The sequence below is a fragment of the Macrosteles quadrilineatus genome, unplaced genomic scaffold (assembly GCF_028750875.1).
Source record: "Macrosteles quadrilineatus isolate MER2022 unplaced genomic scaffold, UCM_ALF_1.0 Scaffold_8__2_contigs__length_117827958, whole genome shotgun sequence".
Classification (NCBI taxonomy): domain Eukaryota; kingdom Metazoa; phylum Arthropoda; class Insecta; order Hemiptera; family Cicadellidae; genus Macrosteles; species Macrosteles quadrilineatus.
The window spans coordinates 30232027-30259162 of NW_026542601.1; the positions used below are offsets into that span (position 1 = coordinate 30232027).

General features: G+C 35.0%; 1 protein-coding gene across 3 annotated transcripts; it reads right to left on the bottom strand.

The window, feature by feature from the left end:
- Window positions 1-770: 770 nt before the first annotated feature.
- LOC129000934 (TBC1 domain family member 16-like) lies at window positions 771-24542 on the bottom strand. Of its 3 annotated transcripts, none has more exons than XM_054428024.1 (13): window positions 24495-24542; window positions 21491-21689; window positions 18575-19008; window positions 18007-18220; window positions 13912-14035; window positions 13489-13628; window positions 12044-12187; window positions 7292-7478; window positions 6206-6312; window positions 5674-5890; window positions 4352-4536; window positions 3238-3288; window positions 771-1304 (listed from the first exon to the last, which is right to left on the bottom strand). In XM_054428024.1, exons 2-12 carry the CDS (start codon window positions 21655-21657, stop codon window positions 3282-3284), a joined length of 1926 nt encoding a protein of 641 aa, XP_054283999.1. In that variant the 5' UTR covers window positions 21658-21689; window positions 24495-24542; the 3' UTR covers window positions 771-1304; window positions 3238-3281. The 3 variants fall into 3 exon arrangements, with proteins under 3 accessions (XP_054283999.1, XP_054284000.1, XP_054283998.1); XM_054428025.1 differs by lacking the exon at window positions 24495-24542 and adding an exon at window positions 24264-24314; XM_054428023.1 differs by lacking the exon at window positions 24495-24542 and adding an exon at window positions 23947-24127.
- Between the last annotated feature and the right edge of the window lie 2594 nt (window positions 24543-27136).

Sequence of the window (27136 nt, forward strand, 5' to 3'; positions counted from 1 at the left end):
TGAAAATTGTTATTTTAAAATTCACATAATCTCTACAGCTGAATAATGCACTTAAGTATATACGAACATCAAAACTTAACAAAATATGATAACAAAATGTAAAAGCATTTATTTACAAATATTGAATAACATACAGTACCAACATAATTTAACATTTTTTTATTGGATAGCATATTTTTTATTGGATTGGGTTTCTCTGTTACCGGTGAATCAATTGGTTGATTTTTGGGTAGAGCATCTAACGACTTACACATGATCTAACTTTTTAATTAATCCTTAACTAAAGTATCCAACTTACTTACAGTGACTGCCAACCAGAAGCAATGCAATAAAATTAACCCTCCAGTACACGTGCCGCGGACTCAGAGTCCACAAATTTGAAAAATCGTGTCGAAATAAGTGAATCCACGAGCAAATTACATGACCTGTCATCCACCTTCCCCACTACCTTTCCAAGGACAATGGCGGTGTTTTGACAGTCTTGGCGTCAGTTGGCCCTTAGCTACGAGTTTGTTAAGTTAAACACGTCATGTTTCAAGAGGATGAAGAACAGGCCAGCGATTGACTTCTTGGTTTTCAACATGATATTTGCAATTTAAAATATTTGTAATTATTTTGAAGTTTTTTTTTATATCTATTTACCTATATTTGGATTATTTGAAATGATGATGCTATTATGAACTTTATTAGGTATATAAAAGGGAGTTTCCAGTAAGGAGTAAGACGCGGACTGTCAGTCCGCACGCGTGTACTGGTGTTACTATTAGCAAGTACTGGAGGGTTAACAAAAAATGTAACGGTCAAATATATTTAGTATGCTACCAGAGGAGATTTGGCAAATAGCTTTTGGAAGCAACAAGAAAAAATTCAACATATTATTGTCTCTTCTGTGCTTTCTCCATTAAAAAAACATTTCCATGATCTATCTGTTTGTCCTAAATTGTAACATTACAATAAATAACAGTCAAACTGGTAAAACTTTCTGGATCACAACAATTAAAACCATGTATTATCACAGTTAACAATGAAACATTTTTAGCAATAAAACACAAAGATATGGTAACAGTGTTGATAAAAACTACACAGATCTGAAAGAACTATGTCAGAGAAACGTAAAACTGTTGGTAAGATAGTATATTACTTCAGGTAACAAGTAAGCACATTTAATATTTTAGTAAAATCTTTGGCTAAATTCCTAAGGGGTTATAGGTACCTACTACTAAAACTATAAAATATTCAACTAGGAAGATGAAAGTACAGTAGTGATGTTACGTTCAATGTGACTAGCTTTCAAACGGAATGATCTGCAAACAGAAATTAACAATAAAAAGGATTTGTTGAAAAACAATACAGCTAGGTATAACCATAGACTAACCAACACAAGTACATAGACATTAACCAACACAAGTAGACTTCTCATCATATAGTAAAACCTGAAGCTTGTGTTTATGTGTGATTCGCCACAAATTTGTAAATTAATCCTAGCTCTTTAGACTTCAATTTTGGACTGAAGAAAAGTCCCATTGAATGTTTAAATACCAATGAAATTTAAGATAAAAATTTGTTACTACTGGGTGTCCACCAGGCATACCAGAAAAATTCATGAGTAATTCCAGGTAGTTCAGGTCGTACTTTTCATACTAAACTTCCCAACGCGCTTTTGCGCCAACTCTCACAATGCTGTTTTAGCATTAACCCAGTTCGCTATTTTAGTTAGTTATCGGAAAAAAGCATTCTCAGTTAAAGAAACAAAATTTATGATTACTGTAATATTACCTGACACAAGTATGCAATTTTTATATAATACTGATTAAATAATCAGAACATTACAAACTAATCCTTAAACCTACAATCACTAACATCTTAAAAATGTATCGAATCTCCGTACCGACACCTAAAAAATAGATTCTAATTACTGATGATTTTAATTTTACTGAATTTTCTGTAAGGGTTACTACACCAACCCCATTCTTTATGTACTTTCATATAGGCCTTATATGTGATTTTGGAGTTATTGGTTGTTTTTCAAGAAGCCTACAGAAATAATTAATGCAGATATTACGAATAATTCACATAGCCAATTTAAGTTTTAAACCCTTCTAAACACATTAAATAGCTTCCACGATAATGGTAAATGAAGATATTACAAAAAATATATATCAATAAAACTTTCTAAAAGTGTGTCATTTTGGAATTTTTCATTCGCAGCAAAATCATCAAAAAATCCCGCGGCCGTTTAGAGTTTAGATGTCATTGTCGTCTCCCGCGATCACGGAAACGTCAACGTCGTCATGCGCGATTGCAGAATATCACTAACATATCCTGCGGCTGTTTGAAGTTTGGTCATCATCATCATCTCCGGGCAACGGAAACGTCATCGTCGTCTCCCGCAGTCACGGAAACGTCATCGTGTCCCGCCGTCACGGAAACGTCGTCGTCGTCTCCCGCGGTCACAGAAACGTCATCGTCGTCTCCCGTAGTCACGGAAACGTAATCTTTATGCACGATCTTGGCAAAATCACTACAAATCCCGCAACCATTTGGAGTTTGGACATCATAAATCCTGTCCCGCGGCCATTGAAATTTCATCGTTGTCTCCTGCAGTCACGGAAACGTCATCTTTATGCGTGATCGCGGCAAATTAAAAATTCCTGGTAAAATACAACAATTATGCATAATGCCCGTTTTTCCCAGTCAGTGGACACCCTGTTACATTTACATTATAAGCCACCAAAAATTTGTGTCCGTTAATTCACTACACAACTTTTTTATCGCAATTCCGATATTTTTTAATAGTTAGCCTAGTCTATGAATATATCAGACCTAACTCAAACTTTCCCTATCAAACTTTCTGATTGTGAAGAAATTCTGGTAGTGAATAGACGGAATTGCAATTAAAAAGTAGTGGTAGTGAATTAACAAAAAAGCACCAATATTTGTGTACCAGCACTGTGATAGTGTTTCTTAATATTTACAGACATTGTTCATAAATTAACCCCAGTGACTATTACAATATTTAAATTATTTAATAATTCAAATATTTGTTTCATATTTATGAACGGGTTAAGTGTAAGAAAGGACCATGTGGTCCTAACCTTGCCTGTGTAAATAAATAATATTTGTTTAATTTTCATTACAATGTACAATAAATTGTTGATATGCAGGGCACATGTTACTATAATGAGTAATGGCCATAACTTGTCTATTATTAAAACGTTTAAATCCAAAAGTACATACTTGGCTTGGAAGGCAAGGTAGTGTTGATATGTTGAGATCAGTCTTCATTCCCTGAAAGTAATCAAGTATTATTAGCTTTTTTTGTAAAAACTTCAATGTGTAATATAAAAAAGAACTAAAGGAATGGTAGTGACAGATTAATGTAATTAATAATGTCAGTTGCTGACTCTAATTATAATTGATAATCTAAATTAATAATATCAGTTGCTGACTCTAAATTGTCTATTTAGTACCACAATTAACCCTTTGAGGTTAAATTTTTTCATTTTTCGGCGAATATAGGTTGCCATTTGAGCAGTCGGGAAAATAGTATTCCGTGACCTACACTCGCCATTTGACCACAAAGATCTCCCTAGAGACTAAAAATTCTACTTAGACCCATAACGCATGCATTAAAAACGGATGTTTTTGTTGCAATATGACAAAAACAATCAAACATGCATGGTTGTAAACAATCAAACAAGGAATAAACATATATTAAAAGTTACTTTTGATTTTAACACACGTTTTCAGCTTAAGAGAAATCAATAATGTTTGGCCCAGGTTGACAAAAAATTTATTTTGGTTAACAAATTATGATCGGAAAATACTTAAGTGTTGTTAAAAATACTTAAAAAAAAAGTAGTCTGAATTTATTTAATACATAGTTTAAATGCCTATTACCGATAACTTTAAATATTATTGAAATATCAGCCATTGTTTTAATAACTAAATCTCTGTCCCAGAACACCAACAGCTCTATTAGTTTTTGAGAGTTGTGTCACACAAAAAATATATTTAAAAATATAAAAATTTTCATTGTTTAAGATTGACTTTTGGGTGCTGAAGTAGACATCCCATCAACATGGACCAGTTGTAGCCGGTTTTTAATTCAATATGATAGTTGAATGAGCCACTAACAGAGTGCATTTTTTCTCCCTAAGTTTTTGTTCCTGAGATAATAGATGTGGTATAAAAGATACTGAAGCTGACAATAAGTCTTATCAGAAATTTACATCAGCTTACTGTCTAAGGCTCAGTTCAACTATTTTAATTCTGGAACTGGTAACAACTTTAACATGGGGATGGTATGTCTAGTTGTCTCAAAGGTTATATTTAACAGTTTCCCTCCTACCCGTTGGTGGTGATGCCTCGATACGGACATGGGTCCTGGGGGCACGGTGTGATGCTGTTGCCGCGGCAGACGACAGTGGGGACATGTGATGAGTCCCACATACCAGTGCCGCACAGCTGACATAGTCCTACCAGTGTACAGGGTATCACAGGGCGTTCTCGGAACTTGTACACCAACCCTCGAGCCTACAGTCCAAGACAATGATTACAAATAGTGATTGTTACATGTATTATTTACGCTTACATAAACTACCTTTAGTTCCAATTCTGTCATACAGCCTAGACACATGTAGGTATTAAAAAGAATCTTTAGAAGTAAAACTTTTAGGAAAAGTAATTGAAAAAGCAAAGATGAGACAGGAACAGAAATAAAGATCTAAGTGACCACAAGTTTTGGATAATGTGGCAACATAGATCCAAGAATATGTATTATTTTGTATTGGTTTATATTGGAGGAACAAACTCATCACTTCTTTCATTATTTCATCTTAGATTAACTGTTAAGTGTGAAAGAATATCGTTTTGTTTTTAATCAGATTGGCAAGACTACTCTAGTATAGGTCAAGTAAAAAGAACTGATGGCGGAAGAGTGTCTAAAATCAAGTCTTCTTGATTGACAGTTAATCTTGATTATCAAGATTAAGAGAAACTGGTGGAAAAAGAAGAGTTGAATCATCACAAAGTGTTCGGTCAATTTGTTTTGTATATTTTTAATAATTTGGAATGTCTTTGATTTAAAAGTCTTCCTGTGATTTCTCTCACATGACCATAAAAATATGTAAATTTTCATTTATGTATTCAATCATCACAAATCACCTCTCACAAAAACACGTACTCGTTTTTTTACCTCATTTAGAACCCTAGAATTTTTAAATTCTTGTTCATAAACTACACCGCACACAAAGGAAATGACAAGAGATCATTAAAGCTAAGAATATTTCTATAGGGTAAACATCCAAAGCAAACACAAGAGGCTTTGCCTAAAGAGACAAGGACGGAAAAGTTGCCTTATGCTGATAACTCATAGCCACTTTTTTCTGTTTCAATACTTTAATCCCTGTCTGTTTACCTATCTAGATCTTGGTTATATTCACTCAGCTATAATATTTTTTCTAATGCAATGAACATGTTAATGTACGATGAAACAATCCTTGGACAAGCAATATTGAAACGTGTTGCCCAGTAAAATATTTTACACTCCTTAGTCAGATGATCCACTGATTACAAAACCATTTCACATTATAGTTACACACTTTATTTCCAATACCCACTCTCATACTTCCGAACAACCATAACATTCAAAATATAACATAATGATGATACCTTGCGCAAAATGAGATCTCCGTCCATAAACATGGCAAGAGAACTGAAGTGCAGCAACATCTCATCAGTGCGCAGACACTGTGCGATGACGTCGTCTGCGTACGCAGAGACAATGGCAAGACAGAGGAACAGGTGGAAATAATCAGTCAGATAGTTGGACCAGCAAGCCTCCCAGATACGCAGAACTACAGGTTCAGGGAACTCACGCTTGAAGCATCTGCAGAAAATCGTTACACTTTAGACTGGTGCAGTGAAAAGATTCCCCTATAGTAATGTCTATAGTTTCTTTGTTAAGGTGATTAGTTATTAAATATTCTTGATAAATGAATTAATTGTGAGTAAATATTTCAATTGCATTCAGGAAGTTAAATATATCAAGAGAACGTTATCTCTACAACTTTGCTGGAAAAGCCTAGGCCAATGGTCGATTATTGCATGCTTTCACTCTAATGGTGTTTTTTTGTTAATGAGTATACCAAGTAAAATTACTGAATTAACTTAAGAACTCAAGAATCATCATCAAAGTACTTACAATAAAATCCACCGATGACAAAACAGTAGTTCCATGGCATCAGTATGCTTTTGTAAATGTGTGTAAAACTCAGGCACCATTTCTCTAATCAGTTCTCGCAAGTAATTCTGTAAATCCCCAAAAGATCATCATTGAGTATGTTTATGCAGCACAAAAGAATATTTTTTAACCAACCATGTTTTAAATTATACTTAAAAATTTTGAAAGTTGAACATCTTAAATGTTGATCTGATAACATAAAACCTTGTCTTTGTCAGATAGCGCAGTGAGCACTTTTTTCGTCATACCTTTACATCATAGGGTGCTAGGCTTTAGTGCGGAACTGTTATCATATTACTTCAGACTAAGACTAAGGGTTGTGGCATTATCACTTAGATAATTCATTGGTGATTGGAGGGATTTCAACACAGCATCCCACGCACCAAAGTCTGGGGCTCGCTTCCAGCACAATAAGCACTGGTGCCAATGTGTTATACAACTACAAAATCTGTTTTATTCCTGTCACTAAACAATACACCCGCTGCATCAAACGTGCAGACTAAGCGAATTTCCATTTGTCTGATTTGATTTTTACAATATATTCAAATAACATTAAATTTAATGAGTACCTAGGTTTGCTGCTGCTGCTACAGGGAGGGTAATACAGTGTGTTTTTTTAGTAAAATATTAATAGCTTAGTATAAAATAAATTTGCCAAGTTCGATTAATATTTATCCAAAAACAAGGAAACTACAACAGTTTACTTATTCTCCTTAAGAATAACATGGGATATTTTCAGAGTTAAGTGGAACAGTGTTCTGGACCCTTCCTCTCTCTAACAGAATATGTACAAAGTTTTAATCATTTTAAACAAAGATTTTTAAAATTTCAACAGAAGCTACATTCTTATTCCTCACTACAGCAAAGCTGCAATAGAGGGAGTCAGATGAATTGTGAAGGATGTAAAGGAATTCGCCAGACATTTATTTAAAACGTGGAAGGACACATCCTAATATCTCACCTGCCTACTCTGGGGTCATAGTTTCTGCTAAGTTTCAGTCCCATTACCTCAACTTTTTTAACCAAGCAATGAAGACAGATACACACCAGGTTTCTCTCCATGTCCGAGTCAGTCGGAGTGCAGACAAACATGCCTCGCTGCATGAGACCCACGAAGCACCAGAAGGCATCAGACTCAGTCTCAATCTCAGCCAACACTGGGGCCAGTAGATCCGACATGCCCTGAGTGTAGCCTAGACTGGCATTGTACACAGCGTAGTTCAACAGGATCCTCCTGTCACATAACAAGTGTTAGTTGCTGTTATCTGTTACCAAGTGTAATGCTAAAAAAACCATTTAGTCACTAATACTGAACCTATGGAGTTTTGGATAAGAAAGATCGTAGAAGCAGAAAAGATTTGAACTTATAATTTAAAAAATATTCAGAGTAAATTAATTTATATCTGTGGGGTTTTAATTGGCATAAAAATACTATGCCAAACCCCAATAAAATACCCCTGCCGCAGCAACCCTACAGACTAAGGGAATTTCCATTTGCCTGATTGGATTTTAAATTAAATCTACCTATTTACATAACATTAGATTTAATAAGTACATAGGTTTGCTGCTACAGGGAGGGTAGTAATGTGTGTTTTTAGTCAAATATATCCAGTTATTGTGTTTACAGACGTATCTATACAGGGTGTCCTGTAAGTAAACAGCCAAACTGAAACAATAAAATTTGTCTATCTATGCCGATGACACCAACATGATTGTAACTGCCAATAGTAAAGAAAGCCTAGAAATTGCATCTCATATTAACCTATCAATGATTAAAGACTTTTTTGATAGTAAAACCCGGTAATTATATATCGATCACGGACGTGTCGCTAAAAAAATTTTTTTCACTATTCTTATGCTAAATTACATCCTGAATTCAAAAATGATTGTCATTTTCGTCGGAAGAGCACCGTTTACCCGGAAAGCGGAAAAACGGAAAAAACAAAAGTTTTGCGGAAATGGGTCATGGGTATACTCAAATTAACCGGTAAAGCGAGCTGAACAAGAATATGCAAAAAATTTCAAGATCCGATTACTATTACGGAGATACGGCAGGAAAAGCGTCGGTAAATCGAGTTAGCGTCAAAATGGCCAAAAATAAGGTTAGGTACGGTTAGGTTAGGATAAGTTAGGTTAGGTTAGGTTAAGTTAGGTTAGGTTGGGTTAGGTTAGGTTAGGCTAGACAACCTAATCTAACCTAACTTAACCTGACCTAACCTAACCTAACCTAACCCAACCCAACCCAACCTAACCTAATATAATCAAGGGTATAAAGAATATATATTCACCAAATAACCTCTAAATCGCTCTCGCTCAGACAGCAGCACCTACGGATCCTCCTGATGCCGTTGTTCCTGTGACTAATGAACTTTTCCGCCCGCTCTTTCGGTCGTATCTCCGTTAATATTAATCGGATCTTGAAATTTTTTGCATATTCTTGTTCATCTCGCTTTACCGGTTAATTCGAGTATACACATGACCCATTTCCGCAAAATTTTTGTTTTTTCCGTTTTTCTGGGAAAACGGTGCTTTTCCAACAAAAATGACAATCATTTTTGAATTCAGGACGTAATTTAGCATAAGAATAGTGAAAAAAAAAATTTTTTAGCGACACGTCCGTGATCGATATAATTGCCTAAAACCCTTCTGCTAAATTCACAAAAATCTAATTTTGTTACATTTACAACCAAACAGACTAAGCAAAAATTAAATCCCACAATATTCATTGAAGAAAACTTAATAGATCAATAAGAGAGAACAACTTTTTTGGGATTAGTTATTGATGAAAACCTAACGTGGAATGACAATGTAAATCTTGTAGTAAAAAAAACAACTAGTGGTTTGTATGCTCTTCGGAAAATGGCAACCTCTTGAAATATTGAAACTTTAAAAACAATATATTTTGCCTTAATCCATTCACATGTGTCTTATGGTATCTGCATCTATGGATCAACCTCTAAATTAAACATGGATTGAATATTACTCCAACAGAAAAGGGCATTAACGGTAATTTTGAATCTAAAAAAAATCTGATGTAGCCTCTTTATTTTTGAAACAAAAAAAGTGTAATATCTAACAATAAACTAACATTTGGTAATACTGTCCATAGCTATAATACAAGACCCCATCGATTGGTTAAACATCATAAATTAGAGTTTTTTTTTTTTAATAACCTATAAAGGGAACAAATATTTTGACCTTTTGCCACAAAATATCAAAAAAAGAAATACATAAATAATACGAACAGATTTTTGAATTTGGCAAAAGCATTTCTAATTCAATCAGCTTTCTTTTCTATCGGGGAGTTTTGTTCTTGACACTTTTAATTTTGACTCTTTCTCTTAATAATTTTGAATGTAATTTAACCTTATGTATTTTTTAAATAACCTACTCACTTAGTTTTAGTTCCCATGACTCTATTTCATGTAACTATATGTTTGCATATTATGAAATAAAGATATTTTGATTGATTGATTGATTGAACTCCGAGAAACCGGCTAATTTTATGAAAAAAAAGCCTAATCAAAAGTGTGCGGACCGGTACACTGACTCATGACTATGTCTATGTATATATGTGAACTTCAACGATAACCATTGACAATGGGGCTGTTGGCCCCGAAACTATAGTCATCATAAAAAGACGACTTGGATTGAGGACGTAAACAAGGTATTTAACCTATTATTATTATTATTACTCATTATCAATCCAGGAGGCAAACATGGATAAAATGGTTATTGAAGCGACTTTGGAAAAAATGTTATACTTGATTTTCTCTTTATTTTGACTCAAGGGATCAGTACGCAAATTATGTCAACACCTTTTTCTGAACACGCTGTATAAACATATAAAAATTTGGACAAATAGTGTTTTTGGCCTCTAGGAACATCAAAATAAAAAAGTATACAAGTCCCCGCTCCAGTTCTTACCGTGCCACCTATGGTTGGTAATACCTACAAATGGGTAGCTATTATTGTGTAGGGGAGAAATTCACTAATACTTCTCTATAGGGAAATTCGCTAAAAAGTAGAATATCAATTTTTGTAGAAGTATTAGCGCAAAAGCGCAAAATTTTTGTCACCAGATATACCACTATGAAATGAGGACATTGGGTTATGTGATAAGAATTAAAGAGACCCATTTAAATCTAATATGTTTTTCGTCTGCTGTCATCGGTGAGCGAGAAAAATTAACAACTGGTGTTGTTTTGAATAGAGACGAGAAAAAAGCTGTGCGAGTAGCGTTTTAACTAAAGTAAAATCTTATATCTTCCTATCAATTTTGTTTTATTGCATATTTTCACATTAAAGAATTTATATTATATCAGTGATTAAATAGTTATGGTTTGTTTTTAATAACAATAACATTATTTTTGTATACAATGGGTCTGTTTAAATGATACTATTTTAACCATCCATCACAATTAATGAGTACTTTGTTTTTTTTAACACACCATTTTGTTTTCTCACACAGATATGTTGTAAATTAAATTAGATCTGTAACGGTTTAGTCACTGAATCTTTAAGTTTACATCTAGTGCCTGACCTACATTTCACTAGGTCTATCAATTATCACACAGGAAGTATTGTTATGGAACAGGAACTGTGTTATCAGTGAGATAAGAGAAACAATCTAACCATTATCATTTGTGTAAAGTGCAAGACTCTAGTATTGAATGTTGAAACTGAATGTGGTAACATCTATTACCTTCGCACCTTGTTCTATTTGAATAAAATTACTTACATATTATACTGTACCTTAACATTTTTTTTAATGAAAAAGATACTTGGTTACTTTTGATTCGTCGCCAGTTAAAAACTATATTAATTATAAATTGATCAAAACAAAAAAAAAGGAAAGGAAGATCAACCACTTACATTCAAACAAACGTAGAAGCATAAAATATTCAAGCTACCATCTAAATTGGTGCTTTAAACATCCCAGTGCTTTCTAAATGTAATAATAGGCCTATAATAGCTATTTTGTGCAACACAATACACCTTCTATTTTAAAAATCATAATTTGATTTTACACATTTTACGCCAAACAAATCCCTGTTGTTAAAAAATCATACAGATATCATCTTTAAAATTTACTGCGACACAATATCTGGTTGAATTGTACTTTCAGTGTGGAGCAACAATTATATAAACTATCTACTTGACTAAATGGTGTTCTCTTTTGTGACTGTCAGAAAAGTTTTCTAATGTAAAAATAATTAGCCTATTGAATAAACGGTATCACCAAACCGACACATTTTTTTCTCCCATTACCTTGACATTGAAATTATGTGTGGATGTGTACAGACAGGGCACAATTTTTATGAAATAGGGGATGTTGGTTTTCCATGGTATCTCCTAGATGGTTTTTTTTCATTTGATGAAATTTGTATCTTGATTTTTAGCAAATTTTTAAAGGATTTGTGTAATTTTGTTTAAGGTTTTAACATATACCATATATATTTTAATAACATAGGTACCAAATTTCAATCAAAATTGTTGGAGCAGTTTTTATAAAAATTAGAGTTTTTTGTTAAATCACGAATAAACTTAAAAATTGCCTGAAGATACAACGAATTAGTTTTTTTTGTCCCACCTTCACATCCTAGGACGCTAGTTTTAGCCCGGAACTGTTTTACACATTACTTAAGTCTATCCCTAGTGGGTTGCGGCATTATCACATAAAATCCATTGGTGATTGGTGGGATTTGAACCAGGGACTTGGGGCACTGAAGCTCTGCGCTCAACCCTTGACAAGCTCTTTCCCCCTTCCCAACAGTTATACTAGTAACAGTAACTCACATCATGGTCTGCACGTGAGGGTTGCTGTCTCCCGCGTAGTACGGGTGACTTCTGTCCGTTCTTACAACATCCTTCTCTACGACACAGGTAATGTTGCGAGTGAACCTTTCCCTTGCCGCACCCTCCAAACTTTCACGTCGACAACTACAACAACGCCAACTGCCATGAAGTATTAAAGCAGATTATTCTGTTGAATATTGTAGGCTATAGTTCCCACTGCATTTAGGTTAAAGATTTACCTCTTTAATTATTACAATGAATGATAACTAGTTGAATCTTTGATGAACACTCAATTGCGTCTTTGTTAAATATGATTCAAATGTGAGTTAAGAAAGAAGGGAGATGACCTGTATGGGCTGGTTACTGACTAAGATTAGCTGTAAATGAGATTCTTAACGAGTTGCAGCAGTATCTCCATTGTATTAACAATATAGATGGATACTACATTACCATATCCTTGCCTTTTTCATTGTGATTTCTGTAATATCACAGCACAGCTATAGCAATATTTTCTCACTTACATTTTAACTATAGGCTGATAGGCTAGTAAGGGACTAGAGTAATCAAATTGATTTTTGTATGTTTCAGCTTCAGTGATGTTGCTTAATGAAAGTAATATGTCTTGTACAAATAATCTTCTGTAGCTAACGTGTTTTCAGAAAATGGTAACTGAAGATGGCTCTGAAATGTGTAATTTTTGTGATGCAAAATTTAAAATAACCACTGGTTCTGGAACAATATTAGCAGTTTTGCGAGTGTTTAGGATCAATTGTGTATAACAACTTTTCAGGCAGCATACCTTTGTCACAAGGTAACACGTAACTGATTCACTCCATCCACTACAACAGTGAATGGTGCAACATAAGGTAAAATCACCAGATAAAGGTAGGTGTTAATTGATACAGACTACTCTCGTTATACAAACACTCCATAAAATGAAACTTTCGGTAATTCCAAAAGCTCAGTCCATAGAGAATCTCTCAATATTTCCAAGTTTTACCATGCATTTTGATACTCTCAGTATTTAAAAAGCCAAGCAGAGGGAAGGTCGATTTGGAACAAGAGTAATTCCAAGTTTCAGCAGCAAAACGTTCTATAGTTCAAAGGCACAGAATTCTTCCTATCATAACAGGAAACTATACATCCGGTTAGCACAGAGGCATCTTAAATAATGTAAATAATGTAATTCATGACCAATAATCAATAAAATAGGAAACAAAATAACAGATTTGTTGTTACTAAATAAAAAAAAGCTGTTGATTGTTGTAAAGTGACTAAAATAAGCTGTTTAATTGTAACGTTCTGCACATAGTACAGTATTTAATATAATTTACTCTTTGTAATTTGAATTGTTTATTTTTCTTCCAATAAATCAAACTCTTAATAGTTCTAATTTATTTGCTAGGCCCACTAATTTAGAATAATCAAGAGTCTTCTGTACTTACTTAATCTGATGATATTCGAGCCTCCGTCTCTGTAAGATGTGTTCTCGTTCCGCGTAAGTTGACTGGAATGAGTAAAAATGCAGCAGGAATGGCCAAACAGTTTTGCGTAGGTCTGGTGAAAGTCCACCCAGAAAAATTCCCTAAATTGAAAAAAATCAGATTAAGTTATCTGTCAAGAAAACAGAAGTAGGCCAATGTTAAGTACATGACGATTTACCTCTAGACCAACTATCTATCTAGAAAGAAACTGACTCAAATCATCCATTCAATCAAAGTAAACTCAACAACCATAGATAGAAAATAATAAGAAATAAAACTGCATTAAAATACCAATGTTAGGTAGCACATTAGGAAAGTTTTCAGATCATTGTATTCAGCCTAATTTAAGCGGTTGGTTAATATGTACGTTTCCTTATTGTTTACCTTTCTAAGTGGAACATCATCTTCCAATTGGCCGTCACAGTTGAGCATTTCCACCCAATCAGCTGATGAGATAGGAGAAACAGTTCCTTCCTCAGGGTGCAGATCACTTTCACTGACAGCTGGCCTGGACAAAGAGATAAATAAATGGTATCAGCAATCTGACACATACATTCTTCCATTGACAACAATCCTTATAATGAACAAGCGGAGGGTATCAGCAATCTGACACATACATTCTCCCATTGTCAACAATCCTTATAATGAACAAGCGGAGGGTATGAGCAATCTGACACATACATTCTCCCATTGTCAACAATCCTTATAATGAACAAGCGGAGGGTATCAGCAATCTGACACATACATTCTCCCATTGTCAACAATCCTTATAATGAACAAGCGGAGGGTATCAGCAATCTGACACATACATTCTTCCATTGACAACAATCCTTATAATGAACAAGCGGAGGGTATCAGCAATCTGACACATACATTCTCCCATTGACAACAATCCTTATAATGAACAAGCGGAGGGTATCAGCAATCTGACACATACATTCTCCCATTGTCAACAATCCTTATAATGAACAAGCGGAGGGTATCAGCAATCTGACACATACATTTTCCCATTGTCAACAATCCTTATAATGAACAAGCGGTGGGTATCAGCAATCCAACACATACAATCTCCCATTGTCAATAACCCTTATAATGAACAAGCGGAGGGTATCAGCAATCTGACACATACATTCTCCCATTGACAACAATCCTTATAATGAACAAGCGGAGGGTATCAGCAATCTGACACATACATTCTCCCATTGTCAACAATCCTTATAATGAACAAGCGGAGGGTATCAGCAATCTGACACATACATTCTCCCATTGTCAACAATCCTTATAATGAACAAGCGGAGGGTATCAGCAATCTGACACATACATTCTCCCATTGTCAACAATCCTTATAATGAACAAGCGGAGGGTATCAGCAATCTAACCCATACATTCTCCCATTGCAACAACCGTTATAATGAACAAGCGGTGGGTATCAGCAATCCAACACATACAATCTCCCATTGTCAATAACCCTTATAATGAACAAGCGGAGGGTATCAGCAATCTGACACATACATTCTCCCATTGTCAATAACCCTTATAATGAACAAGCGGAGGGTATCAGCAATCTGACACATACATTCTCCCATTGTCAATAACCCTTATAATGAACAAGCGGTGGGTATCAGCAATCCAACACATACAATCTCCCATTGTCAATAACCCTTATAATGAACAAGCGGAGGGTATCAGCAATCTGACAAATACATTCTCCCATTGTCAACAACCCTAATAATGAACAAGCGGAGGGTATCAGCAATCTAACACATACATTCTCCCATTGTCAACAACCGTTATAATGAACAAGCGGTGGGTATCAGCAATCCAACACATACAATCTCCCATTATTGTCAACAAACCTTATAATGAACATTGGGAGCAACTGTGGTATTTTATGGGGAAAAAATCACAACAGTTTCAATAACTTAGGAACCAAAATGTTTACAGTTTTGGGGATTGTACAATTTTGTGTATTGCTACTACAAGGTACATATCATGCCAAATTTTAATCATAATCAGTCAAGCCATTTTTCTTTTTTGTGATCCGATTCTTATTTTATGGGAAAATCACCCCCGTTGAATATTTATTGCAACTAATGAGTTGCAATAAATATTCAACGGGGGTTGTACCGTGCTGTTAAAGGCAGTTTTTGTAAAAATAAGTTTTTCTTTGTTTTTAGGTTTTTTTTTTAAATTACCATTAAAAATAAATATTAAAAAAATGATAAAATGCCTGGAGAAATCATGGATTAGTACCTACTACAACCATTTCATAAAAATCTGACCACAGGTGTAGTCTGTAGCTCTGTACACATCTACACATACATACATACAGACAGACAGACAGACAGACATAACTTCGAAAAGCCTAGGGGGAGAAAGTAATAAAAATTTTATAGTTTGCAAATAAGGAGATTTAACCCATTGGGGAAGGAATTAATCCGCTACCTGCAGCACCCTCTGGCGGCAATTAATTTTACCGAATTTGTAGACTTTTACTCTAACTGCTACAGAAAGAAAACCTTAGGTAATAAATTAATAATTCTTTCACCATTTTGTTCACAGTAAAATTGTCTACAGAAAAGTGTTAATTGGATAGTCAAAGTTCTAAACTAAAAATATATATATATATATAAAGATTATAAAAATAAAAATTTTCAGAACAATATTTTGAAAGTAAACTTGATATACAAATTCCAAGATTAATCCAGACACCAAATAACACTACTATTATAAAGGTCGATCGATTCCCTACGTAGAAAAATCAAAAGTTGTGTACTTTTATAAGAAATGACATTTAAAAAAAAATTGTTTGTTTACCTTACCGCAGCTGATTTTTGGTGATATGTGGTTTCCATGGCAACACAAAATTGTTTGTTATTAGCTAAAATAAATTAGTAAATACGCAAATCAAGAAGCAAGATATTTATAAACATTATAATAGTAAGAAGAAACAAAAAGGGCGAAAAATAATAATAACTAAATAAAAAATGGCGCTGCCTAGCGGTGACACGAGCGGCTCTCGTAAGTCGGCCTCCGGGCCTGCAGCGGCCGTACGAGTAACGCTCGTAAGTCGGCGCCAATGGGTTAAAAATAAACTTCTAATACCACAATAATTTAGAAAAAAATATAATTTTTTTGGATGAGGAACGATTTTTATTAAGTTAGTCCAACCTATAGCTACCAACGATTTACTTTTAAAGTAATCTTTCAACTCTTCAAGATTGGGGAAACACCATGTTTAGCCTTATTTACAATGAATAACATTAAAGCCGCGTTTACACCGGAGTTTGAAACACGAGTTGCAAACAGAAATTGCAAACATCTCTAAAAACGCCCATTTTCAGACAAAACTTTTTGCTGTTGCAAACAGTTTTTCAGTGTTTGCAACAGAAATTTTTGTTTCCACTTGAAGTCGGTGAAGATCAAAGAAAGTTGCAAACTCTTTGTTTGCAACACTAGTTTCGGTCACTAAGAGCCGTTGAAACACGAAACAGAAACATTTCTCCGCTATCCCCTACGCTACCACCTCCAGTCTCACTCACGTGATCACTCACACCACTCTGTATCTCGACTCAGTGAACCCTGTCTGGACTGCTACCTCGTGTTTGTTGTGACTTATCTCGTATCGTGCGTGTTGTGAGTGATGATCTCCTGAGTGAGATGGAGTGAAGAGATTACAATATTATTAAGTTAGCTTGTACAGAGAACATGAAGTGCTTTGGAATCAAACTATTTCTGACTTTAAAAACAAAAAACAAGAAAAACTATACGTGGAATGACATTTCACGGGAAATTAACTTAAGCGAGGCAGAGGTGCAAAATAAGATGAGGAACCTATAATTCAATTTAACAGGGAATCTAAAAAGGGCAATAAGTCTGGATCGGGGATCGCAGGCCGACGATGGGAAAACCAAGTGTAAGTTTTTTTCAATCGACGATGTTTCAATCAAGGTCGAAATTATTTCAAACATTTTCATGAAACATGGAAACAAAACCATGAAATAAAAATTGCATACTTTTATTTTAAACTACTGTTTGCAACTGCTGTTTGCAATAAAAGTTTGCAACTTTTTGTTTAAAACTCCGGTGTAAACGCGGCTTAAACCTCAAAGATAACTATGCGACAATGCATATCAGCTGATCGGCAATGAAGTAAATAAAACAAGGATACCAAAATATAAGCTTGTTTTGTCGTTAACATGTGTCTGACAGTACTCTTAATTTGGGTTACGTTAAAAAAAAACCCTGTATTTTATTATTATGGTGAAATTTGAACTATATTGTGTTTTATGATTTCTTGGCAAACCAATAAAAGAAATGGATGGGCTTATTCTTTTAATGATAGATAGGCCTCCTTGATACTTGAATCCTACATCAGTGACCGGCAAAGTCGGAATTGATTGTGTCAAAATAAGAATATAGACTCTCCTTTTTATTTGAAAACCACAAAAAAGAGAAGAGAACATTGCGCTCACCAACCTGCAGACCATGAAGTGTCTGTAAGGTGCGTCATCATTGCTAGTGTCACTCTGGACAGTGAGCAAGTTCCATGCTTGTAGCGTGTTGGCCAGCCTGTCTAGCCCTCCATGGTGGAAGTGTAGGATCTTGTACTGACACTGCCGCGAGGCAACCACCAGCTGCCCCTGTGTGGACGATGCGTCGCTGAAGAACAATCGCAACGATCTCATCTCACCTGCAAAGCAAATTATAGGAGATCTATAGTCATTGAAAAATGCTTTCTGCTTTCTAGCTAAATTAATATTATTAGAGACATGGGTGTCTTTTATTTTCTTTGAATTAGATCAGTATGGGAATTAAACATGAATGTTGTGATTTTGTTTTTACAGTAATGCTTAACTTGTGTCTATGGAGTAAGCTGTCAGTTGAACATAACAGAATTGTTGACTTAGCACACTCTTGTATAAAAGTAACTTATTATACCAGTGATTTTATAAAAAAACAGATGGTGAATATATCGGATGGTATCCGAAAAGCATCCAGAAAGTTAATGGTTGATCAAAACCCATTTCCCAAATCTAATACTTACTTAGATCGACAGAAAACTTCCGACAGGTCCGGTAGGCTCTCCGGACGACTGGTGAGGCGGTAGCGCTGTCAGGGAATGTGAGGTTGTGTCTCTGAGCGAGCACTTCAGGCGACACCATCCACGCTGGCATCTCCTTAGACGCAGACATCCTTCTCTCACACATTGAAGTATCACTAACACTATCTAATGAGCACGGAGGACTAGTATCGATCACTATATTTGGCACTGATTCACAACACTCTGGCTTGTTCTCATCTGGACTCTTGATGGAGTTGTCTGATGAGAGGCTGCCTCGCTTCAGACGACTTTCTATCTCTCTAAGCCAATCACTGTTCGGCACACTGCTGTGAGACTCCAGACTATCAGCCGAACTGTGTCTGTACGAATCTGGTGTCGAAATTGATTCGGTTGACTGTCTCCGCTTATCGCCACACCTGTAAGATAACAGATCTTGAAAAAGGTGTTAAATGTTTTTTTAACAGCTAAATCTTATAAATGAATTTGATCTCAATGACCATGAAATTGTCTTTATTCAACCGAAACATGTAGGGATCTCAAGTTTAATTTATAGCTTGTACGAGAGAACCTAAACTATCATAGACGATACTCTTATGTATATCTTACTGCACTCACTACTTATATAAACAGAAGTATTGAATTTCTCATGCCAGCTGACACAAGGACAACATACCGTAGGTTATAGGCCTACTTGACTAAGTTAGCTGGATTTAGGTTGAGGGACGGAGTTATAGAATAAATATTTAGATTTAGAATCTTCCTTCTTATCTTATGTTTCTAATACTGTACCTATTATAAATGTGAAAAATACAGATTTTAATAAATAGGCCTACAGAAAAATAAAATTGGATTTTGTGATGGACATAGGCCTATTTTTATTTTGAGACCCTCCCAAGGCTCCCCCATGCAAGCGAGCTGGTCTAGTGATAGAGCGCGGGATTTCAATCCCTGAGGTTCTGGGTTCAAATCCCGCCAAATCAACAATGGATATGATCAAGTGTTAATGCCGCAACACTTAAGTCTAGCCTAAAGTAATGTTAAAAACAATCCCAGGCTCGTGCCTAGCCTCCTAGGGCTCCGTCCAATTGGCTCCCTGCTTGCGCTTTTAAGTTGGCATGTTATTCTTATGTTTACATTGATATTAGAATTAATTTGTTACTACGAACCAAATGTTTGGAATGTTTTTTGTTGATGTTTTATTTACACTGAAAATTCTTGGGTTATTTAAAAGAAGGTTATGTTTAATAATGTTCATTCATCATTTTCATTAATTTGTTTTTGTTTTTAATGAGCTTCAGGTAAAGAGGCCCAAATCAAAGAATTGGGTTAAAAGACTTAGAAGAAGTCTCTATTTTAATATCAAGTATGGCAATTGATTTTATTGCCTCACTATTGTCTTCATTAAATATAATTGGGAGTTTAAAAGCACATACTCATTTAAGTAATATATAGTGCTACTGACACATCAGCACCACTTGTAGACTGTAACTAGAATAAATAACTTAGGTAAATAACTAATAAATAATAGGTAGACTAGAACATCTAAGCCCTTTAACTAAATTTTAAAATGATCAAACAAAACAGTAACATTATGTTTTGATTCTAAAATAAATTATGGACAGGTAATTATTTCATGCAGCAGGTATGAAGACCCACATTGTTCTCTTCCGCGTCCTCTTAAATTACCATGGTGAAACAAGGGTATAGCTGTTACTGTAGTTTGTTAATAATCTGGAAATATGTACAAGTTTTTAAAACTGTTTAGTAACTTACATGGTATTTTTCTTACACAATTATAGCATAGAACATAGAATCTGAAATTTTGTAATTAATTTATTGTTATGTCATTTGGCAAAGTTTGTTTTTTGCTAATATGGTCTGGTTTGAAAAATTTACAGTTCATGTTACATCAAAAGAAAATATCCTTAAATCTTATACCGAAAACACATAACGTGTTGTTTGTTGGTTATTTTGGCCCACTGTAGTTCAGGGGTCTCCAACCTGTTTTACTCAAAGGCCACATTGAAATTTTTTAAGGAAAGGTGGGCTGGACCGTCAAGATTTCAGTGTAGAAAGGTAGCCCTCCTCCAAATAACCCACAAAGAGGTAGTTTTCTAACTAAGAGCTCAGCGATGAATTTTGAACATATAAAAAAAAAATGAAATGAAATTTTGCAGATTTTTTATTTCTAAATACCTTTTGACTAATAATTTTTAAATTCTGTACGTTTTTGAGCACTGTGGTACCGTGTACCAAACAAAATAATTGGCCAATCTCACATATTAAATGGGTATACAAACTGTGTTTGTCATATTTACAATTTGTCATAACATAAGTAGGCTTATGATTAACTTATTTTAATTCAAAATAAAGTTTATATCAATTAATTTTACAGTATATTTACCATGACATTAGTATTTGTTCTATAATAGAAGTTTTTAGTAGGAATGATGATAAACACCTAAAATGACGTACATAAACAACAAAATATTTTCAATGTATGCCTACTAAGTTTACTTAATTGAACATTTAAATTGTAATGAAAATTAAAATAATTGATACTTGATAACATTTACAAGGAGACCACAAAATATGGCCGGGAGTGTTGCCACGATCGCATATGACAATCACATTATTACCGATCATCGATTTATACCAATAATATAAAAATAATTATTTTCCAGTAGGTCAACGTGGACTGGATTAAGTCTGTTCACGGGCCGGATGTAGCCTGCGGGCCACAGGTTGGCGACCCCTGCTGTAGGTGGCTAAAATAGGCCTAGCTTCTTTCTTTCAGAATCTTCTTTCTTTTTTTTAATTAGATCTCTTAATTGTGGAAATCAAAACAAATAAATTATTATATTGGAAGGCCTATCGGCTCAAAGCAAGTTAAGTTACCTTGAAGCAGAGAGGCTACGTTGCTCCACTGTCGCAGGGTTGCCTCGAAGCACCTGGTTGGGTATCCATGCTAGCATCAAAGTTGGTCTGTTGGTAACACTGTTTGTCTGGCACGTGAGTGTTAAGTAGCCAGGATGATGGATGATATCTGTGTCTTGTCGTAGCATCGTAGGTGGGTGAACGCAGACATTGTTCTTACCTGTAAGATCCAAATCATTGGATTTTCATTAGCTAACAATGTTCCCTTAAAATTGTCAGACTAGGTAATAATATTAGGCCTAATTTAAATAACTTACGAAAGTTAGATATTTTTTTAGTTACCTTATTACCGTATCTTCATCTTTTACCCAAAAGGAATTGATAGTGTCAGACTTTCAAATTCACAAATACCATACATTAAATACTAAATATAAAACACATATAAACAACATTGGCATATAGGCGGATCAGTCAGAAAATTCTAGAAATTTGTCTTCAAAACATTCTTTAAAGAAGTAGTAGGCTCTTGACTTGAGTAGAGGGACCAGCTTCTTTGAGAAAAGATTATGTGCAAGATGTTTGATAGAGTTAGGCAGCTTGTTATAGATTTTTATTGCTACTGTGTTATAATTCTTCTGGGCTCTCGCTAGTCTAACCCTGGGCACATCAAGTAATCCGTGCTGCCTTGTTTGGTGGTCATGAACCGCTGAACAAAGTTGAAATTTGTCGCAGTGGTCATGGATCAGCAGTCAGCATACCAGAATGCAATGGCTATATATATGGTGAATATTCCCAGACTTGCAAAGATGGGTTTACAGTAGGCAAGGCAGTCACTAAATGTAATAGGTAATGTCTTACATCACGTTTCTGGATCACTAATATATCTTAAAAATCAGCGGCATGACCTCAAAGTAGTAGGCCATAGCTCACATAGCTGCCATAGACCATGGCATGATAGATGTTTAGCAGGTACTGTTCAGTCTGGAAAATTACGCAGCTGTAGCAGAAAGCAAACCCTACAAAGTTTGCTGCTAACTATGTCTAGTGATTGTGACCATGGCGTGATAGATGTTCAGCAGGTACTGTTTAGCCTGGAAAATTACGCAGCTATAGCAGATAGCACAGTAGCACAGAAAATGACAGTAGCCTAGAAAGTTTGCTGCTAACTATGCCTATGTGACTGATCCACTCCAATTTTCTATCCAGATCGAATCCAAGGAGTTTAACTGGTTCATTAGGTGGGGCATTTCTTTCCAGACTGCAGACCAGTGTGTGGGTTTTATCCTGGTTGATCTGAAAACCATTTTCTACAAACCAGAGGGATGCTACGGAGAGATGATGGTTGGAATCTGCAGTGGACAGCTGAACTTGGGGTCCCCGTGACACCAGGGTTGTTTTGTCAGCAAAAAGCACCACCCCTCAATCTCTCTATCAAGCTCATTGATCATTACCAGGAATAACAACGGACCTACAATCGATCCCTGAGGGACACCATACCTGAAACTCTGGGCTTGGATGTTGCGCCCTCAGAAAATATAAAATAAGCAAATAGATACCACCGTCATAATTATTGATCTGCTGTGGGACTTTAACAGATTTGATTATATACACTCTGTGTCATCGTAGAGGTATTTTGCAGTGCTGAAAATATCTTCACTGCATTTTCATATTTAGTCTGCCAAAAGGATAAAAAAAAAAATAAAACTCTTTACTTCTTATGACATACAAGAGTAGGATCCAATGTAAGCCAGAGAACCCTGGTCTATCAACTGCTGGTGGGTCGTTTACTGGGATAAAAATATGTGTTTTACTCTTTAAGTCTGCTGTTAGCAAATATCCCTATAGGGAAGTGGCTATTACGTAGGTGGGTGGTGTCTGAACACTGGTTAGTGTCTGGAGAAGTTCAGTGTTATAGCAACATTGGCGAACTCGATCTTTTTGTCATTTTTGTAGGACAAATCCTAGTGGCGGTGTCGCCATATATGTTAAGCCTGGTCTTAAGTGTGCAGGTTTGGATCCAAGCAACTACTGTGAAGAATTTGAGGGTGAGTTTGCCTAGTAAATACATAGTTTTACTACTTTGGTTTTATTACAATAGGCCTAGGGCCTAAATAACTTGGGATTGGGTACAGTTTCGTAACTGGGTTATGCTAATATTGATTGAAACTATATTGATTCGATAAGTATAAACCTTCAAGCAATTTGTTCACTATCAGCAAGTTTGGTTGGTTAGGTTAACTTAGGTTATGATAGTTTAATTTAATAATCTTATAGTCTATCTAAAAATATCAATTAGGCCTATTAAGTTAATCAATATTTTCAATTCATAGTTTCAATCGTTATTAGCATAGCCAAGTTAAGAAACTGTACCCCTGATAGTGATATGATTACCTGGGTGACAAAAAATATGCATAAACTTCAAATAAGTTAGTCCAGGTAAGTAGTAAGCTATGCAAAATGATAAAATTTGTACTTACAGAATATGATCTCCCCTTCATTAGTAAACTGGCATTGCTGAGACTCATTCTGAGACCCAAGAATATAATGTGATGCTTTTTTGAAAATTCCCGATAAAGACATAGCCCAACCAGAATAAAGTTAGTCTGTTTATTTCTTCCTTAAGTAAGTTTATGTTATATAACTTAGTCAATGGTTTATCTCAGCCTAGGCTAATTATTAGAACTAGGCTAGGTTGTTTATAACATATTCTAAAGTCAATATGTTAACTACTTCCAACATAAAATCAATGATAAAATTCAAGGCGATAAATTTAAACAAACTTAAGATAGGCTACCTAACAATTTTCGTGTTGTTGAAATAGGCTAACTGATAAAGATGATATCCCCCAACTTGGAACACTACCATATGTTTGACATTTAAATGCAATACTTCATTTTGTTTATAGCAGAAGCAGAGCAGAAAGCACTGGGAGCAGGGAATGGGCACACGGGAGGGACTAAGGCTAAAGGTGTAGTGACGTCATATCTCTAGTGGCTAATTTCTTCTCTTAAGGCGACACGATTACCTTAACGAAACGATGTGATATCAGCGGCGTTAGTGGCGTAGTTGGTAGCGATTCGGATTGATGTTCTAGGGGTCCCGTGTTCGAATCCCGCTGGCAGCACTAACTTTTTTTTTTTTTTTTTATTTACTTTACAATCTGTTCTATTATATATTGAACAATAAGTAAATACTACCGTATGTAATACGAAAAATTGACTTTGGAACATTAAAAATAGCTGTTAAGCACTCTCAACAACAAATTTTTCAATAAAAACACTTTACAAAAATCTGTAGGGCAGGTCGAGAATTGATGGCCTCTTAAGTTTGTAAATTGTATCCACGTTGTTTAATAAGTTAAGAGCTAAATGATTTTGATGAGATTCCAATTTCGTAATATATCGTTCACTTGTGGTCATGATTTCGTCCTTAACTGTAGTAGGCATCTTAAGGTCTTGATGTAGTGTCCTATTGCTGACATACCATGGTGCATTTGTTATCTTCCTCAGCATTGTCGATTGGTATCTTTCGAGAATTTCTATATTAGAAGTACTCGCTGAGCCCCATAGTTGCACTCCATATGTCCAGATTGGTTTCAATATAGTTTTATATAGCAATAATTTATTTTCTAGACTAAGTTTTGATTTTCTTCCGATGAGCCAATTTAACTGATTAGATTTTAAATTTAGTTGTTGCCGTTTTCTCCAAATGTGTGTTTTCCAAGTTAACTTCCTATCTAAATGGATACCTAAGTATTTAACCTCAGTTACTTCGGGAAGTTGGGTGTTGTTTATTGTGACAGGAGGACAAGAATTTTGATTTAGAGTAAAAGTAATGTGGACAGATTTAGTTTCATTAATTTTGAACCTCCATGTCTTAAACCAATCAGTAATTATGTTCAGATTTTGCTGTAAATTTAGAGAAGCTTGAAATGGATCACGATGAACAGACAAAACCGCAGTATCATCCGCAAATGTAGCAATTTCTACCAACTCATTTTCTGGGAGATCTGCTGTGTAGAGAATATACAAAAACGGCCCGAGGACACTTCCTTGAGGAATTCCAGATTCAATTGGACGTAGGTTAGTGAGGACGTCTTGATATTTAATTTGGAAAGTCCTGTTTTGAAGGTAGGATTTTAAAATGCTATAAATTGAATGGGGTAAAAACTTTTTTACTTTATATAACAAGCCAACATGCCACACCTTATCGAATGCCTGGCTAACATCCAAGAAGGCAGCTGAACAAAACTTTTTATCTTCCATACATTGACGTATCACGTCAACAACTCGGTGAACCTGTTCTATTTTACTGTGTTTCCGTCTGAAACCAAACTGATGTGCAGGAATCACATCTTCGCCAATAAGTTCTTGTATTCTTTTCAGAAGAAGTTTTTCAAATAACTTAGACATTATTGGTAAAAGACTTATGGGTCGGTAAGAACTTACCTGGTCAAGAGGCTTCCCAGGTTTCGGAATGACTATCAATTGTGCTCTTTTGAAATGATCTGGTACATATTCAAGTTTTAACATTGTATTAAATAAAATAGTCAAAAACATTATTATTATTATTATAGTCACTAACTTTTTGTCAACAAATTTTTCATTTCAGCAAGTTTGGTTGGTTAGGTTAGGTTATGACAGTTTAATTTTATAAAACTACATTTTAAAATTAATTTTATAATTAATTAAACATTATAAGTAATCATTAATTACATTTTTATCTTATATAGTTTTTATATTATCAGCAAGTCTGGTTGGTTAGGTTATGTTATGACAGTTTAATTTTAAAAATTAAAAATTTATTTTATAATTTTAAAACAATATTTTATAACTAAAAAGTTAATTTAATAACTAAAAATTAAAAAAAAATTAATTTAAATTTTTTCAACTTAGCAGTTCTAGCGGCGAACGCTGACACTACAAGATATGTTTATGTTAGCCTTAGTCCCTCCCGTGTGCCCCACCGCTGAAAGCAGTACAGTAACAATAGCTAGGCCTAGTTTCTCACGACACGTCACGACCGTCTGTTTGTAGAAACAGAAACTAGGATGACAGCTGGGCTGCGTCCTGTTACTTTTATATAACGGTTGTGAGATGTAACGCTAGTTGTAGCGGGGGTAGTTGTTTCTGCGATGAAGGTTGAGTGAGACCAAGACGACCTTCTAGTCGAAGGGGGAGGTGCAGATGTCGCGCATGCGCACAAGCACTGCTATGCTGTCACTGTTATTTGCACAGTTTAGCAGTCCACTGGCACGGCACTGTGTGGTGACTAAAGCCGTGAAGCATAGGTCTCTTTCTAGGGCTAGGCTAGAATTGTATTGCTAACCATTTAGTGGTGGATTTTATTATTATTTTCGTTTATGCCTATATTACTATAGGATGTGTTGGTATACACTTTTACACCCTTTTTAGCTTAGTACACATATTTATTTTTAGTATCGATATTTTACTCCGATATTGCTACTATCAATATTTCACTCCAATATTTTTTTTAGTAGCCCATAAATTAGTATATTAACTCAGATATTTATTTTTTACAATCATTTTATTCTTTTACTAAACCTCGATGTTTTTCTCCAATATCTATCGATATTTTGACTTTGATATTCTTTTGACATCGATGTTTAAAGGGCGATCGATACTAATATCGACGTTACTGATGTTT

What these genes read in the sequence shown, in the direction of transcription:
- LOC129000934 (XM_054428023.1), bottom strand. Translation starts at nt 24,049, where the DNA reads ATGTCTTTATCGGGAATTTTCAAAAAAGCATCACATTATATTCTTGGG. An exon ending in TGAAGGGGAGATCATATTCT is followed by an intron (nt 21,690 to 23,946) that starts GTAAGTACAAAT and finishes TGGATCTTACAG; the next exon opens with GTAAGAACAATGTCTGCGTT. An exon ending in ATGATGTTCCACTTAGAAAG is followed by an intron (nt 13,629 to 13,911) that starts GTAAACAATAAG and finishes TTTTCAATTTAG; the next exon opens with GGAATTTTTCTGGGTGGACT.